Source organism: Cibotium barometz, chromosome 13 (assembly GCF_041138505.1).
Source record: "Cibotium barometz isolate CiBa-2024 chromosome 13, ASM4113850v1, whole genome shotgun sequence".
Taxonomy (NCBI): Eukaryota; Viridiplantae; Streptophyta; class Polypodiopsida; order Cyatheales; family Cibotiaceae; genus Cibotium; species Cibotium barometz.
This window is the reverse complement of record NC_141058.1, coordinates 45,120,342-45,144,804: the sequence shown is the minus strand read 5'-3', so window position 1 is coordinate 45,144,804 and position 24,463 is coordinate 45,120,342. Positions and strand designations below refer to the sequence as shown.

General features: G+C 44.8%; 1 protein-coding gene across 4 annotated transcripts in view; it reads left to right on the top strand.

Annotated features, from left to right (window-relative positions):
* LOC147632731 (nodulin homeobox-like) overlaps positions 1–24,463 on the top strand; it is a 48,657-nt gene that overhangs the window by 5,950 nt on the left and 18,244 nt on the right. For all 4 annotated transcript variants that reach the window (XR_015267229.1, XM_086807570.1, XM_086807571.1 and 1 more), the window contains 2 exons: positions 20,277–20,501; positions 21,040–21,135. Coding sequence is in view for 3 of the 4 variants with exons in the window: in XM_086807570.1 (XP_086663696.1) it covers positions 20,277–20,501; positions 21,040–21,135 (321 nt within the window). In the remaining variant the exon portion in view is untranslated. The remainder of the gene's footprint in view (positions 1–20,276; positions 20,502–21,039; positions 21,136–24,463) is intronic.

The following is a 24,463-nucleotide window of genomic DNA, read 5'->3' as shown; positions in this document are numbered from 1 at the left end:
AGTACAATTCACGTTGTGCATTGTAGCAGTAACGCACAGCATTCAAGTTTTCAAATCTACTTCAGATATAAGCAATTATTGTAGATACATCATATTTTGGTGATATGCAGTAGGAGTAGATAAGGTAAAGTGCAAGAGAGAAATCTGTAGAGAAGTGAAATCTGCACTCATTAACATGGAGTACACACATGTGCAATCTCATATGGGAGAAGGACACCATTGAAGCTTGCATGAAGCAAGAAGATGTGGAATCTTGATTAGTAAAATGATTCATACCTCATTACATTAGGCCCATAGTTGTCTTTTATACTTCCCTCATTACACACTACATTATTGTTGTCCACCCTTGTGGCCTTGGCTCTTAGCTCTATGTCCACATTCATTATTAATGTCCCATGGCCTTTGGCCGATATAAGTATATACAAATCAAGAGTATCCACGTTACAAAGCATCCCCTCCCATTGGTTTCTTGGTTTTGTCCTCAAAACCATGCATATTCAACTCACGAAATGGAATGCAATCCCATGACCATGTAAACCCTATATAACATGTAGTGGCTCAATGCACATGGCTCCAAATCTGTCCATGAGAGTATAATGTCTTCCACACGTCCGAAAGCTGCATTATATGCTCTTAAATCAACTCCCAGGTGGTTCCCCATATCCATATGTAAGTTCCATGAAAGATTTCTTGCTTGAGAACTAAAATCTTTCACTTATGGGGCCTCCAAAACTGTCAAAACTGTAATTTCCAGCAAGCAAATAGCTTCCATTTGGCATCAATATCCCTCACGATACTCACTCAAAAGCTCTTCAAATCCTTCCAATATAGATTTGGGCTGCCATGAAGCTTCTTCAAGAGGTAATCCACGCCATTTGATCAAATACTCAACCATAGTACGGTTGCGATGCACTCTTTCTCACTTGCCCACTATTCTCTCCGGCACAAATTCAACCCTTCCTTCTTCATCCATTGGTGGTAACTCGTCAAAAATTTGCACCTCCAATCCAACATAAGACTTCAAATGTCACACATGGAATACATCATGTAACTTCCGGAGGGCCCGGGGTGTTGCAAAACACTTGACCATTAATGCAATTAAACAGTGAAATATGCCACAACCTGAAACATATGCCACTTAAACCACAAAACTGTAAAAGAGAGATGTGCATAGTTGACACTGCATAGAGGCCGGAATGGGGTGGTCCGCCCCTCGAGCATTTCGGCCATCAATAGAAATCCATAGAGAAATCCTCGATCCATGAGATAACCATGAATTCCATAAGTCCGATGCATCCCAAATAAAGGGAGCCAAAAAGAATAATCCATAAACGTGAGGATGGATCCAAATCCCTAGAAAAGAAGTGCAGGAATCCATAGACCTATATACCATAAACATGTATAACACAGGCTATAAATGCCGAGCCAACAATATATCCATATACCTCCCATGTAGGTACTGATTTTTTCCCAAAAACCACGGGTCTAAGAGAGATGTGCACAGTTGACACCGCATAGAGGCCGGAATGGGCTAATCCCCCCTTGGAGTATTTTATTACCCAAGAAGAAAATGTTATGTACAAGCTTTGAGAGCCTTACTCTTCCCACGGGAGATGCCGGATTATCCATATACAAATGCCATAACATAGCCCAGCACAGGGCACCATAAAATTCAGTTGGTACAGAGGCTGTAAATGCCGAGCCAACAATATATCCATATACCTCCATGTGGGTACTGATTCTTCCCCAAAAACCACGGGTGTTCATCCAATAGAGCTGGTACATCAGATACAATATCTGAAACAATAGGTACAATCCTCCATTCAGCCGGTACGGCAAGTACATGGGTTGGTACAATAGATACAGTCCTCAAATCAGCTGGTACAGCCCTCCATTGAGCTGGTACAGCAAGTACATGTACTAATAAGTAGGTACAACATTCCATTCAGCTGATACAGTTCTCCATTCAGCCGGTACAGCAAGCACATGGGTTGGTACAATAGGTATAGCCCTCAAATCAGCTAGTACAACCCTCCATTCAGCCGATACAGTACATAAATCAGCCAGTACAGGGGCGGTGCAGCCATCAAGAGGCTTAAGAAAACAAAGAAACCTTCTATTGAGGGGAGAGTGTAGGAACTCTCCATAAAGTGTTGTAGACAAGAATGCAAGCAACCATCATAGTAGAGGCTAGTCTGTAGCAAGAGAGTCTTCTCCAAATGAAGAGAGAGGGCTCCAATTTATAGTTTCGGCCTCCTATGAACTAAAATGGCAAGAGAAGGCTATAATGACAAGTGCAGAGTAGCACAATAGCTGAAGTGACAAGTGTGAGGCCCCTTGTGTTACTTTGATCCACTTTATTGCCACATGTCCCAATCTAAGAGATGGGTCCTTCTAGAAATTGTATCTCAAAAAATATCCCAAATGGTAGCCCATTTGTCATAGGTACTTTGGCAACTCTTGGTATTTGCTCAATTCCAGACGTAATGACGCGAACATAATTTCCATATGAGTTGGGTCAAAAATAGCAACTCTCCTAAATTTTAGAAGTGTGATCCTTTGTATTCCAAGATAATCCCCCATTCCCAAATCTTGTACTTTCCAAATGTTTAGACATCGTGGAGTCCACCAGACCCCTTTCATACTAGGAAATGTCTGGGTTGGTGACACATCGCGTATCTTGGTAGTTGCTGGAAGAAATAGTTGGTGTGCAACCTCTCCAACTCGCCTTAAAACTTTGTGTGAACCATAATAGTGATGAGCCAACTTGGTATTAGTGTTGCCCTCGAGAGAACTATATCTTGATTTAGGGAGTCTCAAGAATACATAATCCCCTTCTTGGAACTCCAATGGTCTTCTATGCTTATCTTCATAGTGCTTCATCTTTTCTTGTGACCTCTTGATATTACTCTTGCATTGTTGAAGCAATGCTTGCATCTTTTTCACTTCTTCTTTTGCATTTGGGTTAACACCCTCTTGCTTGGTGACCATCATTGGTACATTGGTCTTGTACCCATATAATGCTTTAAATGGTGAAATGCCAATACTCACATGATGAGTACTATTGTAAGTAAACTTGGCAAGAGACAACCAATCATCCCATGCATGTCGAGTCTCATGGCAATAGTGTCTCAAATAAGTCTCCATCCACTTATTCACTCTCTCTGTTTGACCATCCGTCTTAGGTACTAGGAGTCAACTTGGTTTCCATGGTCTCAAATAGAGTTTTTCAATGAATTTGACATCTCGATCACTAACAATTTGGTTTCCATGGTCTCAAATAGAGTTTTTCAATGAATTTGACATCTCGATCACTAACAATTTGCAGCAGCATACTACACAATTTGAACACATACTCCACAAATTGCTTTGCAACCATAGATGCCATGCACGTGACCTTCGTAAGGATGAAATGTGCCACCTTTGTCAATCTATTCACAACTACATACAAGCTGTCCCATCCCTTCTTTGTATGAGGAAGTCCCGTGATGAAATCCATAGCAATGTGAGTCCACTTGTCTTCGGGAATAGGTAAGGATTGAAGTAAACCCCCGGGCTCATGTGTTGGATCCTTGTTGAGTTGACAAGGCATGTACTTTGACATTTATGCATGTATGTTCTTCCACATCCCCTTCCAATAAAAGCTCTTTCTTATCTTGTCATAGGTCTTAAAAAGGTCCAAATGTCCCGAAATAGGAGATGAATGCATTTTCTCCATCACCTTTTGCGTGTATTCCAATATGGGCACAAGATAGCCTCTTTCCTTGTAGTACAAGAGACCATTGTGAAGCTTAAAATGGGGCAATTCTTCATGAGGACCATGCTATAATTTATGCACCATTTGTGACACTTCCTCATCCAAGAGATACTCATCTTGAATATCCATGACCCAATCTTTATACTCCTCTTGAATATCCATGACCCAATCTTTATGTACTTAGGAGATGGTTGATAAAGAGCATGTCTATATTCTAGATAGAGCATCAGCAACCACATTGTCTTTGCCCTTTGCGTATGTGATCTCAAAATCATAATTTTGCAATGTGGCCAACCACCACCTTTGCTTAGGAGATAACCTTGGTTAAGAAAGGAAATACCGAACACCCTATTCTCACATAAAAGTGACTCCCATAAAGGTAATGATGTCACTTCTTGATGCCATATGACATAGCAACCATCTCTTAATCATACACATGCATTTGCATTTCCTTCTCATTTAACTTACGGTTCTTATAAGCATCAAGATCTTGGTATAAAACCGCCCTAATTCCTTTTCCACATGCATCGGTCCTTATGGTAAATGGTTTAGAGAAGTCCGGGCAAACCAAAATAGGGGTTGAAGTGAGCATCTTTTTGAGCTCTTCAAAGCGCTTGTTTGCTATTGCATCCCAAAAGAAGGCTTTCTTTTTAAGAGGTTGCAATTTTTGCATACCTGTCAATGAACCTTCTTTAGAAAGAAGATAAGCCCAAAAATCCTCTTAGTTGAGTCACATTAGTGGGTGTAGGCCACTTCTCTATACATTTAACGTCCTTGAGATCCACCTTGATGTCCTCTTTGCTTACAATGTGATGAAGATCTTCCACTTCTTGAGCCATAAAAGTACATTTGCTATCCTTTGTTTGCAAGTGGTTGTTCCTCAACATCTCAAGCCCTTCTCTAACATGCATCAAATGCTCATCCTCATTCTTGCTATGGATGAGGATATCATCAAAGAACACCAATACAAATTTGAAGAGGAAAGGTTGTAGTACTTTGTTCATCAATGCTTGGAAAGTAGTGGGCACACTTCACAACCCAAATGGTATCACCATGAAATGAAATAGCTCTTTCCATTGTAAAAGTTGTTTTGAACTCATCACCTTTCTTTATTCTAATTTGATGGTACACCAACCTCAAATCAATCTTATAGAAGTACTTGGCTTCCTTAAGTTCATCAAGAAGATTATCCATTGGAGGTATTGGAACCCTATTCTTGATGGTGATCTTGTTGAGATCACGATAGTCAATACACATACGGAATGTTCCAGCTTTCTTCTTCACCAAAAGTACGGGTGAAGCACATGGTGATTGACTTGGTTCGTTCTTTGATTTGTCTTGCAACTTCATCCTTTTCCACCTTAGAGAGCCTATATGGGAGCTTGTTGACTGCCTTTGCATTCGGCATATCCTTATACATTACTTCCTGATCTCCATCCATAACCTCTTCTTTGCAAAGTTGTAATGCATAAACACTCTCCGTTTTCATGAGCTCTCTCTTGTGTTTGGTACTATTGATCGATGTCAACTTAGACGAGTAGGATCCCCTCAATGTAACACATCCTTTTGTATGCATAAAGCTTATGACATCTTGCTGCAAATTCATATTGGAAGTCTCAAGTGTGAACAACCAATTGCAACCCAACACAATGTCTATTGGTCCCATGTCCAACACTAGTAAATCAACTTTGCATGTGCATTCATTGGAGAGCATGACATCCACATCATTACAAACCGTTGTACAATCCTCCTTTGCACTTGAACCATATACAAAGAAGACAAGGCCATAGGATGCAACTTGAGATCGTACAATGACTTCTGGTTCACAAAGCTATGCATGCTACCACTATCCACCAATATATGTGCCACTTCGATTTACCGAAGCTTTAAGTCTCAAGGTATTTGTCCTTTTGCAACCGGCATATCCATCATAAGAGAGTGAACACAAGGTTGCATTATGCCTTGATGAACCATAGCAAACACGGAAACACGGTAGTAGGTAATCCATTATCATAATCCCCATCATGAATACCACCGAGATCAAAAGGAAACTCCCCACCAAGCTCATGGTCATGATCATCATCCTCATGCTCATTGTAATTCACAAAATTTTCAGCATCATCCTCAAGTCCTTCATCATCTTGTTTTGCCTTTGCTCTCGAGCTCATTAATGCAATTCTCCTTAATCACATTGCTCTTGGTCAAACGACTTAATGGCTTTCCATCAGCATTTGGACTCCTAGGAGAAGTATTCCCAAATTTGAAATTTGGTTTTGCATCTCTTCCATAGACTGCAGGTTATCTTGGAATAGTAGGTCCAATTGATGAAGTTCAACATCTGAGAGATGAGTCACGAACAATGGCTTCCAGCCATCGGGGAATCCTGGCGGCAATCCTCCGTTGCATAGAAGCATGAGGGGTAAGAGAAGCTGAGGGCAGAGAAACTTGGGGTGGTGAAGCTGGGGGTGGAGAAGCTGAGGGGGGTGGGGGTGTTAGGGAGGAAGAGAAAGAAGCAGGAGGAGGAACCTCTATGGTAAGCTCGAGGTGAGACTAGGAATCATTGGACGAGGGTTCAACGGTAAGCTCGGGGTGAGACGAGGAATCATTGAACATTGCGGGAAATCACTAAGGACTCTTCTTCGGATCCCATATAATATGTAAGCTTGCTTTGGATTCAGAGCTATAACCAAGAAATTTGCACTTCCTGAATTTGGGATTAAATTTGAATGTGGCAGAATCACCCAAACTTTACGTGAGAAATCATCAATAATAAGAATGAAGTACCTAGGTAGTAGTCCGCATGGGACTGCACAAGTCCATATGTATAAGCTCCAGGTTGTGAGAAGCCCGATGAGTAGCCTTGTGAGGGAAAGGCTTTTTGTGTTGCTTGCCATGCGAACAAGCCACACAAGTGGAGTGGGAGGGTTTCAACTCTGTGGAAGACCCTCCCAAGCCACACAAGTGGATTGGGAGGGTTTCAGCTCTGTGCTGAGAAGATAAGACGCTGAAGAGAAGTATAGTTCAAGTGATCGTAGCGAGTATGCCACAATGCTGTATCCACCTGAGCTACCAAGGCATGATAGCTTTGAAGAAGTTGTAGCAAATGAGACTATTCAAAGAGCCACCAAAGTTATGGCAACAATCTGCAAGGTGTTGGTGTCAATGACCTCAAGAACTGAACTGCGAAAGTACACGCTGTAGCCTTTCTTTGCAGTCTGAAACATTGAGAGCAAATTGCTAGAGAACTTGGGAACATAAATCTCAGATGGTTGAAGGCTGCTGGCCAGGAGAAGAAGTAAGTCGCATGTTACCCACACAAGAGGTCTCAAGGTTGGAAGCATCGCCAATGGACACCTTCGAAGAGCTAGGCCGAATACCATGCAGAATGGACTTGTCATGAGTCATGTGAGTAGTGTACCCACTGTCAACCACCCAATCCATAAGATGTGAGATGGTAGGAATTGGTGAGTCCGCGAGAAGCTCCTTAATGCCGACGAAGACATTCTCCTTCGTGGAAGAGGATCTTTGGGATTGGTTGGTAGACGGAGAGGTTTGATTGGTGGACTTCTTTGCAAAACCACCTTCTCTCTTCTTCTTGCAACAGTCAGGCTGAATGTGACCTTTGTGACCACAATAATGGAAAGTAAGATCCTTGTGAGCAGGATCGTTAGTAGGTTTAGAGTCAACTTTGTTGCTAGTGGAACCCTTAGACCACTATTTGTCTTTGCCCTTGACTTGAAGAAGGGTCTCAGAAGCACCTTGGCTTGTTTTTTTCCTCGTAGCTCTACCTTGAAGCATGCCAACAACAGTATGCAGATTGAGAGTAGAGGGAAGAAGTTAAATAGTATCACAGAAAGATGAGAAAGTTTCGGGCAATTTGGCGAGGAGCCGATGAACAAAGTCTTCATTAGTTGCCTTGCTCCCCAAAGAGACCAACTACTTCTGGATGGTAACAAACTCCGTGATGAAATCCATGATGTTGGCAGTATCGGAGATCTTCAGGTTGGCAAGCTGATTCTCCAAGGCAATCTTCTTAGTAGAGTTCTCTCTATGATACCTCCTTTGAATGGCATCCCAAAATTCTTTTGCGGTCTCATCATCATTGTCATCAAATCGATGAGCAACATATGGTTTAATGTTGAAGATGATGAACGCATGTGCTCGAGCATCCTTATCAAGCCAGGCAGCAATCTGAGCTTGAGGAGAAGTCGCAGTTGGCTTGGCGTTGGCCTCGGCAACAATACCCCATAGCCGATGATGCCGGAGTAAAGTCTTCATTTGCAAAGACCAATCAAGGTCGTTGGTCCCATCTAGAATGGATTCCTTGGGAAGTTGGGGAATAGATGAAGAGATGACAGTCAGTGTAGAAGCCATGGAATCCTCCTCTTGAATCTACAACGGAAAGGTTGCAAGTAGGTACCCGGGGGCTGCCCACTCCTCCCTAGATGCTAGGTGAGGTGAAAGAAAGATGTAGAACTATACTTCTTCCGGAGATCAATGCACACGGGTGGAGACGGGAGCTGACTGATGCGCAATGAAGGGAGGGAGGGAGAGGCTAATGGAGCAAGTGCACAGCACTAGCACTGGTTTGGAGTATGAGCGAAATACAAAGAGTGAAATACAAAAAAATAGGGAAACCACTAATCTTCTGTAGGGAGGGCGGGTTGGAAAAAAGAAAACGCTGGCTGATAGTCTTCCTGTAGAATGCAGAAGCAAGGGTCTAAGAACCACAAGGCTGTGATACCATGAGAGAATGGTTGAAGGCAGTAAGCAGAAGCAGAGGAGAGACTTGGAGCAGCCAACAATGATGCAATACTTGAGCAAAACAATGAATGAATTAAATGGCAAAAAGCCTGTTTTTATATACAGCACAAATAGCCAAGTCAGCTAGTAGAAGAAGCCCACAATTGGTGAAAAATACCTACAACTTGGGAAAAGTGTCTAAAAATGTGGGAAAAATTACCCACGATTGAGTAAAATACATTAGATAAATATGCTGCATAAATGGTGCAATAAACGGGATAAATGTTGGAGATGAACACAATCCAATAGGTGGATGATTCTCCTTATTAGCACGACCACCCTCATTTGCATTGCCAAACGCAATGCCTACTGGTTGCCTTGATAGTGATGCCGTTTCTTCATACACCCTAGAAGAAAAACCCACTTCTTGTGTACCATGCACTGGATTTATAACAGTTCAGCTACTAGGGTTGCACAGTTGACAGCCTATGGGGGATCGAAGAGGTATGCCATAGCTATTGTGTTGAAGCAATCGACAATAATAGGGAGAGAAAGAGAGAGAGCTAGAGAGAGAGTACATGACTTAAATGATAGTGATGTGATTTGTACTAGATTATTTCTTTGATGAAAGTACAAGATCTTTATAGGGTCAAAGGTTCTTCTCCTGACATCATTGCTTATGTCACATCACACAATTATCTAGATATTATTGTGACCCCTCTAAGAGGTGGTTCACACACACAAACACACACATATAAATTGTGTTCACACCATTTTTAGGGATGTTCACACACACACACACACACACACACACACACACACACATACTACCACATATTTGACCAAGCTTAGAAGCCTTTCACACACAGGTAAGATCTTGAATCCCAACAATTCCCCCTGTCAAGGGATTACCTCGTACTGTGTCAAGGATAAATCTTAGGCTCATGGCCTAGTTTCTCATGCTAGTTGGCAGTTATGCGTTCCCAAGGGTAGAGTACACAAAGGATGAGGTCACTCACATTCACAACACAACTCATATCTGAACAATACACGACACATAACTGAATAGTACACAACACACAACTTGGACTTTAATGTCATGTGCACAATGTGTATCTACCGTGTGCTACACGCGCACAAGACTAGCTTCGAGGCTTGGGGAAGCTTGGAGCTAGGTAGGCTGATTGGCGAGCTGGGCTAGGGATAGACTAACGGGCGGGCATCCAAGTATGGACGGGCGGGCGTCCAAGTGTGGACGCCCGGTGACCGGCCAAGAGCCTATAAAAGGGTGGCCAAGGTTAGTCAATAGTTCATAGAGTCTCGCGTGTCTTTGTGAGAGCTCTGTGGTCAGGAGCCTGGATCTAGTGCAGATGTGCACCTGCTTTATGCAGCCAAGGCCGGCAGCAGTCTCGAGGCCTGCCAGGGTAGCTTCGTGGCGGTATGGGACGTCACGAGGTAGAGATTGGTTGGCACGTCCAACTTTCGTTAAAAAAAAAAAAAACTCCACGCCTTGCTTTCGGCGTTTTGAACTTGCACTAAGGGGTTTACTAAACCCACACCTTGCTTTATGGGTGTTTTTTAAAAAAAAAAGTTGGGGTAGGTCTTCCCTCTCTGGTCAGAACCACACGTGCAAGTTTCCCCGCATGTGGCTCGTTCGTGATGACTTCTGGAGATTTACGGGAACTACGGGGCATGAACCGTGGGATGCATGTCCCGCATAAGCGAACCTTTCGAATCGAACACTAGACGCATCCGAGTCCGCTTCAAAATTACCAACCGTTGCACTTCGTCCTTCATTCAGCAAGGGTTTCACCCACGCCCTTCACTCTACGAAAGAAGGCCGAAGGTCCATATTTTGAACCAAAGATTCCCCGGTTCGACGATTATTTGACTACGGAAGTCCCGTTGGCATGGAGAACTCCATTTGGCTTTCAGCGAGTTCGGGTCTCTTGAAGGAAATTATGCGTCGTGTTGCTTTACCGTACCGCACTTATTACTCTAGGACTTATAGTGAGGCTCCTCTGATGCGTCAGAGGGGGATCCAATCGCAACGCATCTTGCTCAGCAAGTCAGGCGTAGCCATCCACTTGGGGGAAGTATAGAATGTCCATTGTTGTGTGTCCAGGGCTTATGCCTAGGACAATTCCGGAGAAGTTTTGTTTGCGAGCGGCTCGACTTGCTAGTCTGATTACGAGAGTGACCTACTTACCACCACTGTACAGGTCGGGGAGTCAGCTGTTTGGCAAGTTCCAGAGCGTATATTTTCTATGACTCACAGGAGTAGGTATCTCCATTTCGCCCATTCCGTTTGCTAAGGTTCCATCGTCTGCCGGTTCCTCGGCTATAAAAGTAGCCAACCCCAAAGCTTACTCCAGTTGTCTCATATGAGATTCGGTCGGGAAATTTCCCAGTCTGTCACTGCATTCTCCTAATTCGCTTATCCCACCACGATTTCCTTTTTTGTGCAGCACACCTGCATGCTCGACTTGGGTTGCCTGGTGTAATTTCCGTAGTACATTACGGCAAGATCGTTAACCCGTATGGGCCAGCAAAGCCTCGATCTCTAAGGATTGGGCGGCTATGCTCCACTCATATTGAAGTCAATCCCTATAGAGTCCATTCGGGTGATCCCTAGGTTGCGCGTCTGGTAGTTGACTCGCCGTTTGGTATTGCGTACACAGAACCTGTTTCTTACAGTTACTCCCGGAGGGTTGGTCGCACATGAATAATAGCGTTCGGACTCAAGTGCCTCTCGGAACATTCCACAAACTGGGGGGAGTTACCTTGCTCCCGTTGCGTACGACTAGCCCTGCGGCCCGAGCGATAGTCCCCATGCTATGGTTTTTGGTAGCGGTCCGATCGATAATCTTTGTTTGCTTTTTTACTACGCCAAAACCACCGTAAAGAAGAGAAAGCTATGAATACAAGAGAGAATCTCATGAACACACGGGAATGGAACGCATGAAAGAGCTCATTTCTTTTTCAGGTAGTACTTGTTTCGAAGGTGCAGTTCTGGGGAAGGGCGTTGGGGCGGCCATCACGCGCGAAGAGCACGTTACGACCCGTTGGCCCCAAGCTCCATTAGACAAGTTTGGCTCCACCTTCAAAACAATAGATGGGGCTGGAACCATCAATACTAATATGAGTGAGAGCTATAGAATCAGCAGTACCAGTACAAATGAAAGCCATATATATGATGAGATGGAACATGGGCAAGTGCGTTTCGTCAGGTTAAGAATTTGGATTATGGAAGTCTCTAAGCGAGCAAGCCTTTCAACTGTTATCGAATTTTGGGAATTCGAAGCACCATTGGTGCTGTTACGTACGTGCAGTCATTCGCGGGAGAACAAGATACTGTGACTTGCAATGTGCCGATCGATTGGTTACTGATTGGTTATTGATCGATTCCCGTAGCAGTCCAGATACCGTGACTTGCAATGTGCCGATCGATTGGGCCGAAAAAAGCTAACAGTGTTGTTTGATAGCAATCGTGGGTAATCGCTAACGAGGTTGATTGATAGCAATCGCAATCGCACACAGTATTGATTGCAATCGTAGCCTACAGGAATGAACATTTCGAAACACCACTTCCGTTTTGACTCAAGTAGTGCCACAGACCGTTTTCCTAGCTCTGTCCAGTATTTGCTCTTATTTGGGATCTTCGAATCCGACAAGGCGGGTTCATGGTCGGCATTGGCCTCTAAGGCGCCTTTCCATGCGAGAGCCAATGATTGTTGCCTTTCGAGCGAGTTGGGCAACCTTTGGGGTTTCACGGCTTTTGGCCGTTATTCTCATTGACCCATCACTTGGCTGTTCAATTTCCAGCCAATCGAGTAGGGCTTGAATTGCCTTTTCGCGACCATGCCCCTTTGGGAGATGACACAGGCATATGTCACCCTTGGACAGCTGAGCACCACTCAGACCTGATGGGGGACATGCACGTCGGGATTTCGTTGTTGAAGTCCGTTGTCTCGGATAATGGCTCGGCGGAACTTGCTAAGCGCTTTTATTGGCGCGGCGTGGATGCCTTTCCGTTGTCTGTGAGGCAGATAACGGCGCAATCTCATTGCGCTGTTTTATTGACTTCGCCACTTTGAGACAGGGCGGATAAACCAGTTTCGAGCCACTTAGTTAGTCAAGGTTGTAAGGTTGCCCCGCCTACCAGTGCAGAAAATTTCGGTTATAGAATGGCCGATCTTTTTCACTTGCTTGTGATCAAGGACTACAGCCTGTGCCTGCTTTTTGTAAGCCCTTTCCTGTTGGTCGAATGCCTGGTCTCGGCAGCTCTGCGATTTGGCTTGATCGCTCTGCAAGTGATTGTGCTTGAGTCGTGGTTCCGGGGGAATCTTTCTCTGCCAAGTCGAATGAAGGCTTGGTATTTTCTAGTGATTGAATCAGATCGTTGCCTCCTCCATTCGTCGAAGTGACTGAAACCCGTCGACTGGCTGAAGCGGTCGAGTTTTCCGCCATGGACTTCTCCCTCTCTTGCATCAAGGTCAACCGCTTTCAAGATTGTCGATCTCTCGCTCTTGCTTAATGGTCAACCGCTTTCACTGGCAAGAGGTTACGCGGCTGCATCTATTGATGAGTGCAAGCTCGGATTCTGGAAATGGACCTAAAGGCAAGGGTAGCGAAAGGCTTCCTCGAAGGAAGCCTGAGCGAAGCGATCACCTTTCACTAGGTCATGGTCACTAGGTTACCATTCTATTTACTCAATTTCCCGGTTCGAGTCCCTTTTTTCGCTTGCAGAATTGCGTCTTATGGTCACTTGGGCGAAATTGACTAGAGAAACAGTCTAAATAACTCCCGTGAGAAGTGTCCGTGATTTGATTCGTCTCCTCAAGGCTTTGAAGCTCAAGAAGGAGGAACATCGTTTCATCTGCGAAGAAAAAGGACATATGCGTAACGAGTGTCTGAAGAAGAAGGGTGCAAAGACCAACACAGGACACAAGCCGAAGGCAGCTAACCAGTTGGCTTTAACAGGTACTTCAGTCACTGTACTTTCTCGCCCTAGTTCATGTTCTGATTGTATGTTCAACTCTAAAGTTTTTAGCTTGCATGATCTTCTCCGAGGTTATGGAGAAGTGAATGGCCATAGAATACATATTCTTTTGGATCCTGGCAGCTCACACAACTTTGTTAATTACAAACTTGTGCAGAAATTGGGTCTTGACACAACACCTAGCGATCATACCTATGAGGTACGCCTACCTGCGGGTCGGCAAGTATGGAATCGAAAGGTGGAGAAGCTACCGATCCGGATTCAGGACTACGAAGATACTCTGGAGTGCTATATTATGCATCTAGAGCATGTAGACTTGTTACTAGGGATTGAGTGGTTTAAGACTCTTTAGGTCCAGATAGATTGGTCTAGTTATACTTTTTCTTTTGAACATAAGAACACCCAGTATTGTATCTTAGGTGATTGTATACATCTCTCTCAGGGACCTTTTGTAAATACAGTTGATTTTGTAAATACAGTTGATTTTAGAAATATAATGGATTCTTCTTTGTATAATGCTTTCCATTGTGTCTTGATTTCACTTTCTTCATTTCTCATACCTACTATGGATATTAATGAATTAAGTGTGTTTGAAAGCAGCGAATTAAAGAAGATACTTGATTTGTTTCAAGATGTATTTGCCAAGGAACTGCCATCAGGCTCACCACCTGAAAGGGTAGTAGATCATCGTATTGATCTGGTTCCTCGTGCTCAACCTGTTAGTATTCCACCTTACAGGATGAGCCAAGCTGAGGAAGATGAGTTGGCCAAACAACTCGAAGATTATTTGAGGATGGGCCAAATTCGTCCAAGTAAATCACCTTGAGGTGTAGCTGTGTTACTCAGGAGAAAGAAGGACAACACCTGAGAATGTGTATAGATTATAAGAGATTGAACAAGCTGACAATTAAGAACCGTTATCCTCTCCCTAGATCAGATGACCTGATTGACCGGTTAGTCGGAGTGAAGTATTTCACAAAGATAGATTTACTTACTGGCTATCACCAGATACGTATTCATGAAAGGCATGCCGAAAGAACCGCTTTTCGGACTAGGTATGGCCATTACGAGTTTCTCGTATTATCTTTTGGGTTAACCAATGCTCCAGCCACTTTCCAGCAAATGATGAACGATCTTTTTCGTGAACATTTGGGAAAATTTGTGGTTGTGTTCCTGGATGATATTTTAATATATAGTCATACTCTTGAGGATCACGTTAAACACCTCACGATTGTCTTAACTATTTTAAGACATAATCGACTATATGCTAAATTAAGTAAATGTGAGTTTTTTTATGACCGAAATCATTTACTTGGGACACAAGATCACTAGAGACGGGTTGAGCATTGACTATGACCGAGTTCAGAAGGTTCTGGTCTGGCCTATATCGCAGACTATGAAACAACTTCATTCTTTTCTCGGTTTTGTTGTTTTTCTTCGGAAATCTGTGCGGGAGTACTCTCAACTCACACTACCGATGACCGACTTATTGAAAGGTCGTGGACGTAAGTCGAATCAGCCTATCACTTGGAATAACGATCTGGATATGGCCTTCAGACTTTTGAAAGATAAAGTCAACGAAGCACCTATCTTAGTATTACCTGATACTAGTCGGTCTTATGTTCTTGAAATTGATGCCAAGGACTATGCAATCGGGGCTGCTCTATTTCAAGATGGTACACCTGTTGCTTTCGAGAGTAAAAAGCTACACGACACTCAATCTCGTTGGCCAACCACTGATCGTTAGTCAATCAAGTATGTGTGTGATGTAGATGATTTGAGAGGAAGGAAAGCTCGATGGGTTGAGTTAATGCAAGATTTTGATTTTGAGATTCGTTACCGAAAGGGGTCTATGAATAGTGTCGCAGATGCGCTTAGTCGGATTAGAGAGGTGAATACTTTGTCGTTCATCGAGATTTCTACTGACTTATTTCAGTCATTGAGAGGGCTTTGCAGAAATGATAGTTATTTTGGTATTTTGGCAGAAGATCCAGGACGGGAGCTCATTGATTGACTAATACTCAATGACTGAGCAGCCTACCATTCAGGCTGCTGCAAGAGGCCAGTGGATGATTCGGAATGGTTTACTATTCCGTAATGACAAAATTTGTGTACCATAGATCTCGGACATTAGGTCCAAGATTCTTAAGGAGTGTCACGACGCCCCTTCTGCTAGACACGTTGGGGTACACAGGACATTAGCTTTAGTAAAACACAATTTTTATTGGCCAAAGATGAAAGGGTATGTAGAAGATTATGTCCTCAAGTGTCAAGTTTATCAAGCAAATAAAGCTAAACGCTTTAGACAAGCTGGGCTGTTGCATCCTTTGCAAATCCCGGGTAATAAATGGGAAAGTATTTCCATGGATTTTATTACTGGATTGCCAAGAACACGTCAAGGCCACGATTCTATTTGGAGGATCGCTTGACAAAAATGGCTAGATTTTTACCGACACAGAAGACCATTACAGCTACGCAATTAGCACGGCAGTTTATCGAGCAATTGTTTAGACTGTACGGGTTACCTCAGGACATAGTCAGTGATAGGGACTCTAATTTTACGAGTGACTTTTGGAGACTTGTTTTTGAGAAGTTGGAAACAACTTTGAATTTATGTTCCTTAGATCATCCTCAATCTGATGGCCAGACTGAAAGAGTTAATCAGATTTTGGAGGATATGCTTCGTGCATGTCTCCAAAAGACAGAGTTCATGGGAGAATTATCTTCCTATGTTAGAATTTGCATATAATAGTACTAAGCATACGAGTACAGGTTTTAGTCCTTTTATTCTTATGTATGGTTTTCAACCTAGATCACCTGTTATAGTGGGATTTTCAGGACTTCAGCTTGATGCAGCACGTAATTTTCTGCAAGATATGCAAGAAACGTTGCAAGTTGCGAAGGAATCTATTAGAAGTGCTCACCACTCAGGGGCCTTTTCGATAGTTCCTAGCTCATAGTAATCGGTAATATTTTCACTTATAAAAATCAAAATGAAATCTCCGTTGAAGATCAGCAAGATCAACCAACAGATCCATATAAAAGAACCATGGACTCATCCGTTGAGGACCAGCAAGGTCAATCGACCAGATCCATGCTCGAATTCAGAAAACAACTCTTACTCCTTGTTCCAATATCTTCCCCGACGCACGTGTGGGTATCTTCGGGGACCTAGAGCCCGAGCACCGTATGGTTAGCACCCTCTAGGATCCTTCGCAGGTCACCTAGCGCTTCACTCATAGGCCGCTTCCTTGGTCCCCGCTCTACATTGATGAGATCTTGAGCTTTATTGATGGATTAGGCGAGGCTGGTCCCACACTGGCAGGCAAACTTGATCCCCATACTACTTTACGCAGATGACATCGTTCTCCTCTCATACTCAGCCGAAGGGCTTTAGAGACAGTTGGATGCCTTACATGACTTTTCCACTCAGCGGGACCTCTCTGTTAACCTTGGTAAAATCAAGGTAATGGTGTTCGATACCTCTCGCCCCTTCACATCAAGATTGATCTTCACATATAGAGGGGATCCTGTGGAGATTGTCTCATCCTATGTCTACCTTGGTGTCACTTTCAGTGGCCCACGCTTTACCATGGTTCCCGCAGCACATGCCAGAGTGACGTGGGGATATGCAGCCTTGAGCTTACTTTCCCGCAGCACATGCCAGAGTGACGTGGGGATATGCAGCCTTGAGCTTACTTGAGCGGTAGTGCTTCCAGGCACATTTCCAGGAGCCCGGGACGAAGGGCTGGCTTTTTGACACCCTCGTCACACCAGCCTTCATGTATGGAGCAGCCTGCTGGGGGCTAGATTTATCAGTTGAGGATTGGCAGTGAGTTGAGAGGCCCCAGGTCATGATGTTCTCCCGTATAATCAGCAGCAAACCATCAGTCCCACACCATATTATCCAGGCAGAGTTTGCTGTAGCCCCGATGGTAGTGGATACACACTTCCAGACAGTCACATACCTCCATCGCATCAGTCACATGGATCCCCACAAGTACTCGAGGCTTGCACTGGAGTCCTCCAGACGGCTAGCACTTGAGGGGCACTCTAGAGTATGGTATGCACTAGTTTTCACTTGGTTCTCAGTATATGGGCTCGGGACACCTTCTTGAGAGATCCTCGGCCCCAGCCACCCCGCCCCCTCCCTCGCCAGCCAACCATCACCTGTTTGTTCCGTACCCAAGGGGTGGAGGACACCGACATAGTGGATCTTGTGGGCCCTCCATGAGCTGCTTTGGACCTACCCCGCCCAAGAGGAGTTACCTCAGACCGAGCCTCTCAGTCCAGTGTGCCCGATACACCCCCCCCCCCCCCCCCAATCAGCTCCAGATCCACCATATGCTCCACCGCCATCGAGCTACCTTTCCACGTGGCATAGCTGAGGGAGATCTCTCGGCCATACTCATTAGCCCCATGCTTGATATTTTGGAGAGTGGTATACCATATACTCGGAGCTGATGTTGCTCTCATGTTTCTATGTTCTTAGTATTCCATGATGAGTTTCCATGAACAATTTTGTATCACCCCAATGACATAGCTATGTTTATGTTTTCTTTTTGTTTTATTTTCCATTCCATGATGAGATATGCCATGGCCATTATTGTATCACTTTGGTCTCATAGGCCCATTGGCTCTTTAGTAGATGCTTAATATATCTTTCTTTCTGCACACACTACCACATAGCATGCACAACTTTCACCCTCCGTAGTTGACCTTCCTCTTGGGATTCCATTGTGGTTGTCGATAACTGAGACTTCTTCCGTCATCGCGATACGTTCCACGTTTAGTTGGCTCAAGTGTTACAACACTATGGATCTCCTAAACACAAAACACAAGTGATTAGTACAAACCCCCTAAGAGGGATGCAAGCTAGCTCACCTCCCAACTGTAGGTTCTATGCTTCGAACCACGTTCGAGCCAAGGGCTAAGGTCTTGACTCCCACAGATGCATGCTAGTCTGCGCCATAGAGGCCTTCAGCATGCCGATCCATGCTCTGCCACCTGGCTGGAGTTTTGGTTGAACTCTGAGGTTATGACAATAATAACCCATTTTTCACTTATATAGTGCCCATTGCTGCTATAAATAACCATCCTATTATAAATAGCCAGCACACATGGATTTTTTAATAATAACCTTAGTTTCCTGTGCTAGCCTACTTCTCCTTATTCCAAGGCTCCCCTATTGGGCCACTAATCTCGAGGATTAGCACTAAGTATTTAACAAGACTACTCCGTTCTTACATCCGATGGGTGTGTGTTGGTGGTATGGGACGCCAGGGACTTTGCACGTGGAGCCATATCTCGGATGCTATGTTCTCCCTATGCTCGGGGTTGAGCCTGAACAACTCTATGGTTTGACGGTGAGCTAGTTGCCAGTGTCTATGTTTGTTTTTCCTTTTGGTTTGTGCTTAATCAGGGGGCTTTGTAATAGTGTTGTTGAGAAAGAAAGATAGAGTTGTCTTGTTGCCAAAACTCCATCTCGAGGAAGAAATGCAGAAGACCAAGATTGGTCACCTCAAATGCTTGTTGTAAGCTTGCCTTTTTAACGTGGATCTTCTTCTCATGGTTCCTTGTGATTATCAAATTATCTACATAAAGTATAATCAGCGCATGCATATTCCCCTGTGAATATACATAGAGATTAGCATCAACATTGCTTCATCCAATGTTTCCAGCTCAAAGGTTCCAATCCCTAACTTCCTTTGGATTCTGTATGGTCCTGTCCACCTCATTTTCAGTTAGTTTGCAGGATGTGGCCTCATTCTTGAATTGAATAATAGGATTGTATCACCTTCTTCAAAGATTTTGAACTTCTTGTTCGTGTCTACTTGGAACTTACTTCTCTTTTGCACTATCTCAGTGGTGTAGGTGCTAATTAGCCTGCCTTCATTCAGTTGCAACAACTACTGAATTCTGTGGTTCTCTGAGTCTTTTGGACTCAACTTTTTTGTAATAGCTATCCTGAGACTAGACACTAAGAATTCCACGGGTACTACTGCGTCCAGACCATACACCATGCCGAAAGGTGTGAGGCCCGTTGTGTTCTTGTAGGCTATCGGGAAGGCCCATAATGCAGAGTCCTGTTCTCATTCACTGTCTTGACTCTTGATCAGGATTCCTTTTCAAGAAATGCAGAGATCGTGCTACAAGCCCTTTCCCTTTTGAGAGCCAGACGCCCCAGACTTTAGAGGCCTCATCCCTCCACCCGGCAGCTGTAGATCTAGGATATCCTTCGACAATATGGCAAGCTCCCATCTCATAGGGGAGATGCTATGGCTGCGCACCTGGCAGCTGTAGATCTAGGATATCTGTCGACGATATGGCGAGCTCCCATCTCATAGGGGAGATGCTATGGCTGCTTTGCGTTCTATTCTAAAGGAGGGTATCATTGCATGATCACACATTATCATTGTGTAGCATCACATGGATACTTTAGCGTTTGTAGCTAATTTCACATTTTTTTTCCCCATGGTTAAGTATTCATCATGGATACATTGTACTTGCTTTTTGGTCTCATAGACCCTATCGGTTAGACGCTACTATTTTTTCTTTATTTCTTTCTTTCTCATCATGCCAACCATTTTCAGGTTGTGGAGGTCTAGGTTGCTATATGGCTGTCTAGATGAGACTTGTTTAGGGGTTCCAAATCATGGTGAAAGTGGATGTGGGTGAAGGTGGACAGGGGATCCGCAAAATTTGTTTGAACTGCAATAATTCCATTTAAAACCACATATATGTTTCAAATTGCAATACTGTTTTATGAAGCAGGTTGACATCTTTATGGATGTAGCATTCGATGCTGTGAGGCAAGATATTGGACTTCTACACTCCAAGCTCCGAATATTAAACTCAAGGTTGATCAGCAATAAAGTGACAGCAACTGTGGCCGAAAGCATGGCGCAAGTAATGGCGCAACAGTGTGAAGCTTCTGTACAGGTGTTACAGTCTCTTTGTCAACCTAATGCTTTCAGGGAGCGAGTGCTTAGCCACACGGTGAGGGAACTGCGCTGGTTTTTGATTTACTACGGAGTTCTTTTTTACTAATGTGTGGTTAAAAACAAGAAACTCTATATTTGTTTATAAAGTCACAGGGATTTCAGGAAAGGATTTTTTTGTAGTACTGCTAGTTCACATGTGTTGTCTGTCAATAGTTTTAGATCATTGTTTCTTTGCAAGAATGGTGGCCTCCTGCGTTTGGCATTGGTGGTCTTGAAATTACAATTGCCCATTTTACTCACGGAGTCAAAGTATCTGGTCTCGTTGATATCCCGACTAAAGTCAAAAGTGTTAGCTCTGGTGATAATTTCTATTCACAGAATTGGAGATGAGTTTATTGGCTTGTACATGAAGGTTTTGGGGTCATAACATTTGCATTCTAGAACCATCACTGATGCATGCTGCATTGTAGCTGTGTGAATGGATGGTGTCAACATCTATTTGTGGTTGCTTTCTGTTTTGCCTTCATACTTGACGTTCTTGATGATAGTGTAAGTAGGTTGTGAAAAGTTTTTTTACTTTGGGCTGTATTTAGATGGTCAAATTCTGTGAGACGGAATCAGTATCATTTCTAGATGAGGTGGCAGCTTATCCGAGGACTATGCGGCTAGCAGAAGTGGTTGCTACAGAGGTCAGTGCTTCTCTTTTATAGAATCACCTTGGGCACACTAACAATTGTTAAGATAGCACTCGCATGTGGGATTGACACAAAAGGTTTTTAACACAAGCACGTGTGCATGCACGCACACGTACATGAAGGTTTTTAACATGCACATGTACGCATGTGTGCATGCAACTGTGCATGCGGGCACACGCACACGCACGTGCATGCGCGTACACACACACACACACACATGTACATGGTGTTAGGATTTTGAACTCGGGCACACGGACTCACATGCGTGTGCACGCGCGCGCAGTTTTTTTTTTGGGGTGAAACCATTGTCAAATTAATCACTCAAGGTATGGTACAAGCATAGCTGCCCATAAGAAAGGACAAGCTGCAAGCAGTGGAAAAACTCATCTAATTGCCTAGTAGTGATTTTACCCAAGGAATAAGAGTCCTGGAGAGATTCACGCAAAGAGAGTGTGAAATAGGTATAGGTATCAATGGATTGGTCAGTAAAGACTCGCTGATTTCTATCATGCCAGAGAGTCCATAGTGCCCAGAATCTTGTCCATGCAAGAAACTTTGAGTAACCCGATAATTCATTGGAGTGTCTGCCAAAAAGCCAAAATTGCTTGGAGAAATGATGCCGAGGAAAACGGGCCTTCAAATATCCAGAAAGTCTATCAAGAAGAGCACAAGAAGACGGACAGTCTAACACCATGTACATAGGGGGAAATAGCTACAATGAACCTACAGGAGCTGGAGGCATACATCAAGACAGTGGAGGACAACACCAAGAAGTTGGCGAACAAAAGAAGGTGCTGGACAGGGTTCTGAACCAACATGAAAAACAGTTGGAAGGCCTCCGCAAGGAGATACAGAGAAAGAACAACAAGATTGAAGAACTGGCAGCCCAGGTGAACCACCAGGAAGAGGTGATTCAGATGTTGAAAGAGACCCAACTGCAAACAAACAGGAATGCCAGAGGCTGCCCCAATGATAGGGGAACTCCGGGCAGAAATGGAAGCCCTAAAGGCTACGGTCAAGGACCATACAGTGGAGGAAGGGGGAACTGAATATTCAGGAGGGTTTAAGGACTGACTTGGAGTAGTTGAAAGCTGCGAGTGATAAGCTGCGGGAAGAACTGCAGACCACTAAGAAAGATTGGGTGGAGGTGGTGAAGAAGCACAAACCCCCACAGAGCATCATACATGAGACTCTCGAGGAGGAGAAACGCAGGAAGGATAGGGCCCTCCATGTGCGAGTACGGGGGCTACAGGCGGGGGCTTCCCCCAAGGAGGATACCATGACGCTTTGCCAGATGCTAGGAGTGGACGGGATCGCCCCCCCCCTCCCCCCCCCCCCCCCCCCCCCCTTTTAAGATACATGGAGGCCAGGAAAGGATATGACACGAGAGTGAACCCTCATCATTAGATTCCTGATGCCACCAGCAGACAGGCCTTCTTAGACGGGCGGACTGCCCTCAAGGGCAGACAGGTGTACATGGGAGATGATCTCACTCCAGCACAGGTGGCACAACGGCGTGAGGCGATGGTGACTGTTCATGAGGCCCGCAGAGTAGGCAAGTGGGCTATCTACAGAGATGGTAGAGTCATTATCACTGAGCGCCGTCCCAAATAGGGACGCGGGGTCTATGAGACCAAACACCTGGGGTTGGCACAATGGAACTGCAATGGCATGCTGTGGTCGAATCCAGGAGGCTTGAGCGAGATCCTCATAGGCAGGGATGTCATTTTTTATACAGAGACTCATCAGAGCCTTGAGAGGGGCTTACCATACATAGCCGGGTATGAGTGAGAGTTAGCTTTTCGAGGCGAGACCCGCACATCAGGAGGAGTACGTGGCTCGGGGGGGGGGGGGGGGGGGGGTAGCTGTCCTTTTTAGATCCCATCTCCGACAGATTCTCAGCATCGTTCGGAAGGATGAGGATGCACGATATCTTTGGGTGTGGCTACAGCTTAGCAGTGACAGAGTCATCCACATTGCTGTGTGTTATTTTGCACCAGGCCACTCCCCTTATGCCACATAGCATGGCCAGTCACCGTACTTACCATTATATGGGGATATCATGGAGTTCTCATAGTTGGGGGAAGTCCTCCTGCTCGGGGATTTCAACGCCAAGACGAGAAGTCAGCAGGTCCCACTACTCGATCTAGACGACCCTATCAGACTACAGGAGCTGGACATCACTGACACAGGGCTGCAACGATCATCACAGGACCGTGAGGAGGGCATAGTGTATGGGAGATATTTCTTAGAGCTGGGAGCTGCACATGGTCTCGTTATCTATAACGGGATGTCCCGATGGCCCTCCTCACTGTGGACTACCTTATGGGATCTCCGGCTTTGGCACACCACCTTCCCGACTTCTCCATTCCGCCACCCCCTTTTGAAGCTGACCATGCCTACCTCTCTTTCACTCTTACATGCACACCACCCATCCCTCCACCACCACCCCCCATCTCACATTACACTCAGGTCCTTTTTGATCACGAGCTTGACCTTGTTTACTCCAACCACATCTACCGCCAACTCTAGGATGTTGAACCTCCTGTCCCCCTATCCACCCTCACAGCACAGCTCACCACCATACTCCACACATCCGCCACTGCTTCTTTCATCTGTACGCGGCGGTCCACCGCCAAGCCACCTTGCGGTTCCATGCCCCATAACTGTTGGTATGATGACGAATCCCGAGCCACACGCTCCCGTCTTAAGCATGAGGTACGGATTGGGCAAATCATGAAGTGCCAAGCGCAATGGATTTCTCAATCGCTCACCCGACGCAAGAAACGAGAGTTCTATGCTCGGAAAGACGATGAGTTATACCGACTTTTCCTAGGGCCGAACTGCAAAGAGGCCTGGAGGAAACTCCGAGAACATGGCCCTCCCACACCTATCACCTGCTCGGACACATGGCACTCCTATGCACCCTCCCTCTATCATATCCTCCATCACCCACCCCTACCCCCACCACCAGATCCCCGCCCCACCACCTCCACCTTCTTCACAAAGGGCATGGTCCTCAAGGCCATTCATAGACTACGCAATGGGTGAGCCGAAGATCATGAGGGACTCACTGTCGAGTACATCTCGCATGCCCATGGTACCCTGGCGCCCCTACTAGCCTACATGTTCAATAGAGCCCTTTGTGAAGGATTTCCACCCTCTTGGTCCACCAACACCATCACCCCCATCCTCAAAGCCGGAGATCCACTTGATCCTAATAACTACAGGACGATCAAGATTGGCCACACATTGGCCAAACTCTATGGATCAGTGCTAGAGGCGGAGCTCAGTTCATTTGCAGAGAGCTAGGGATCCAGAG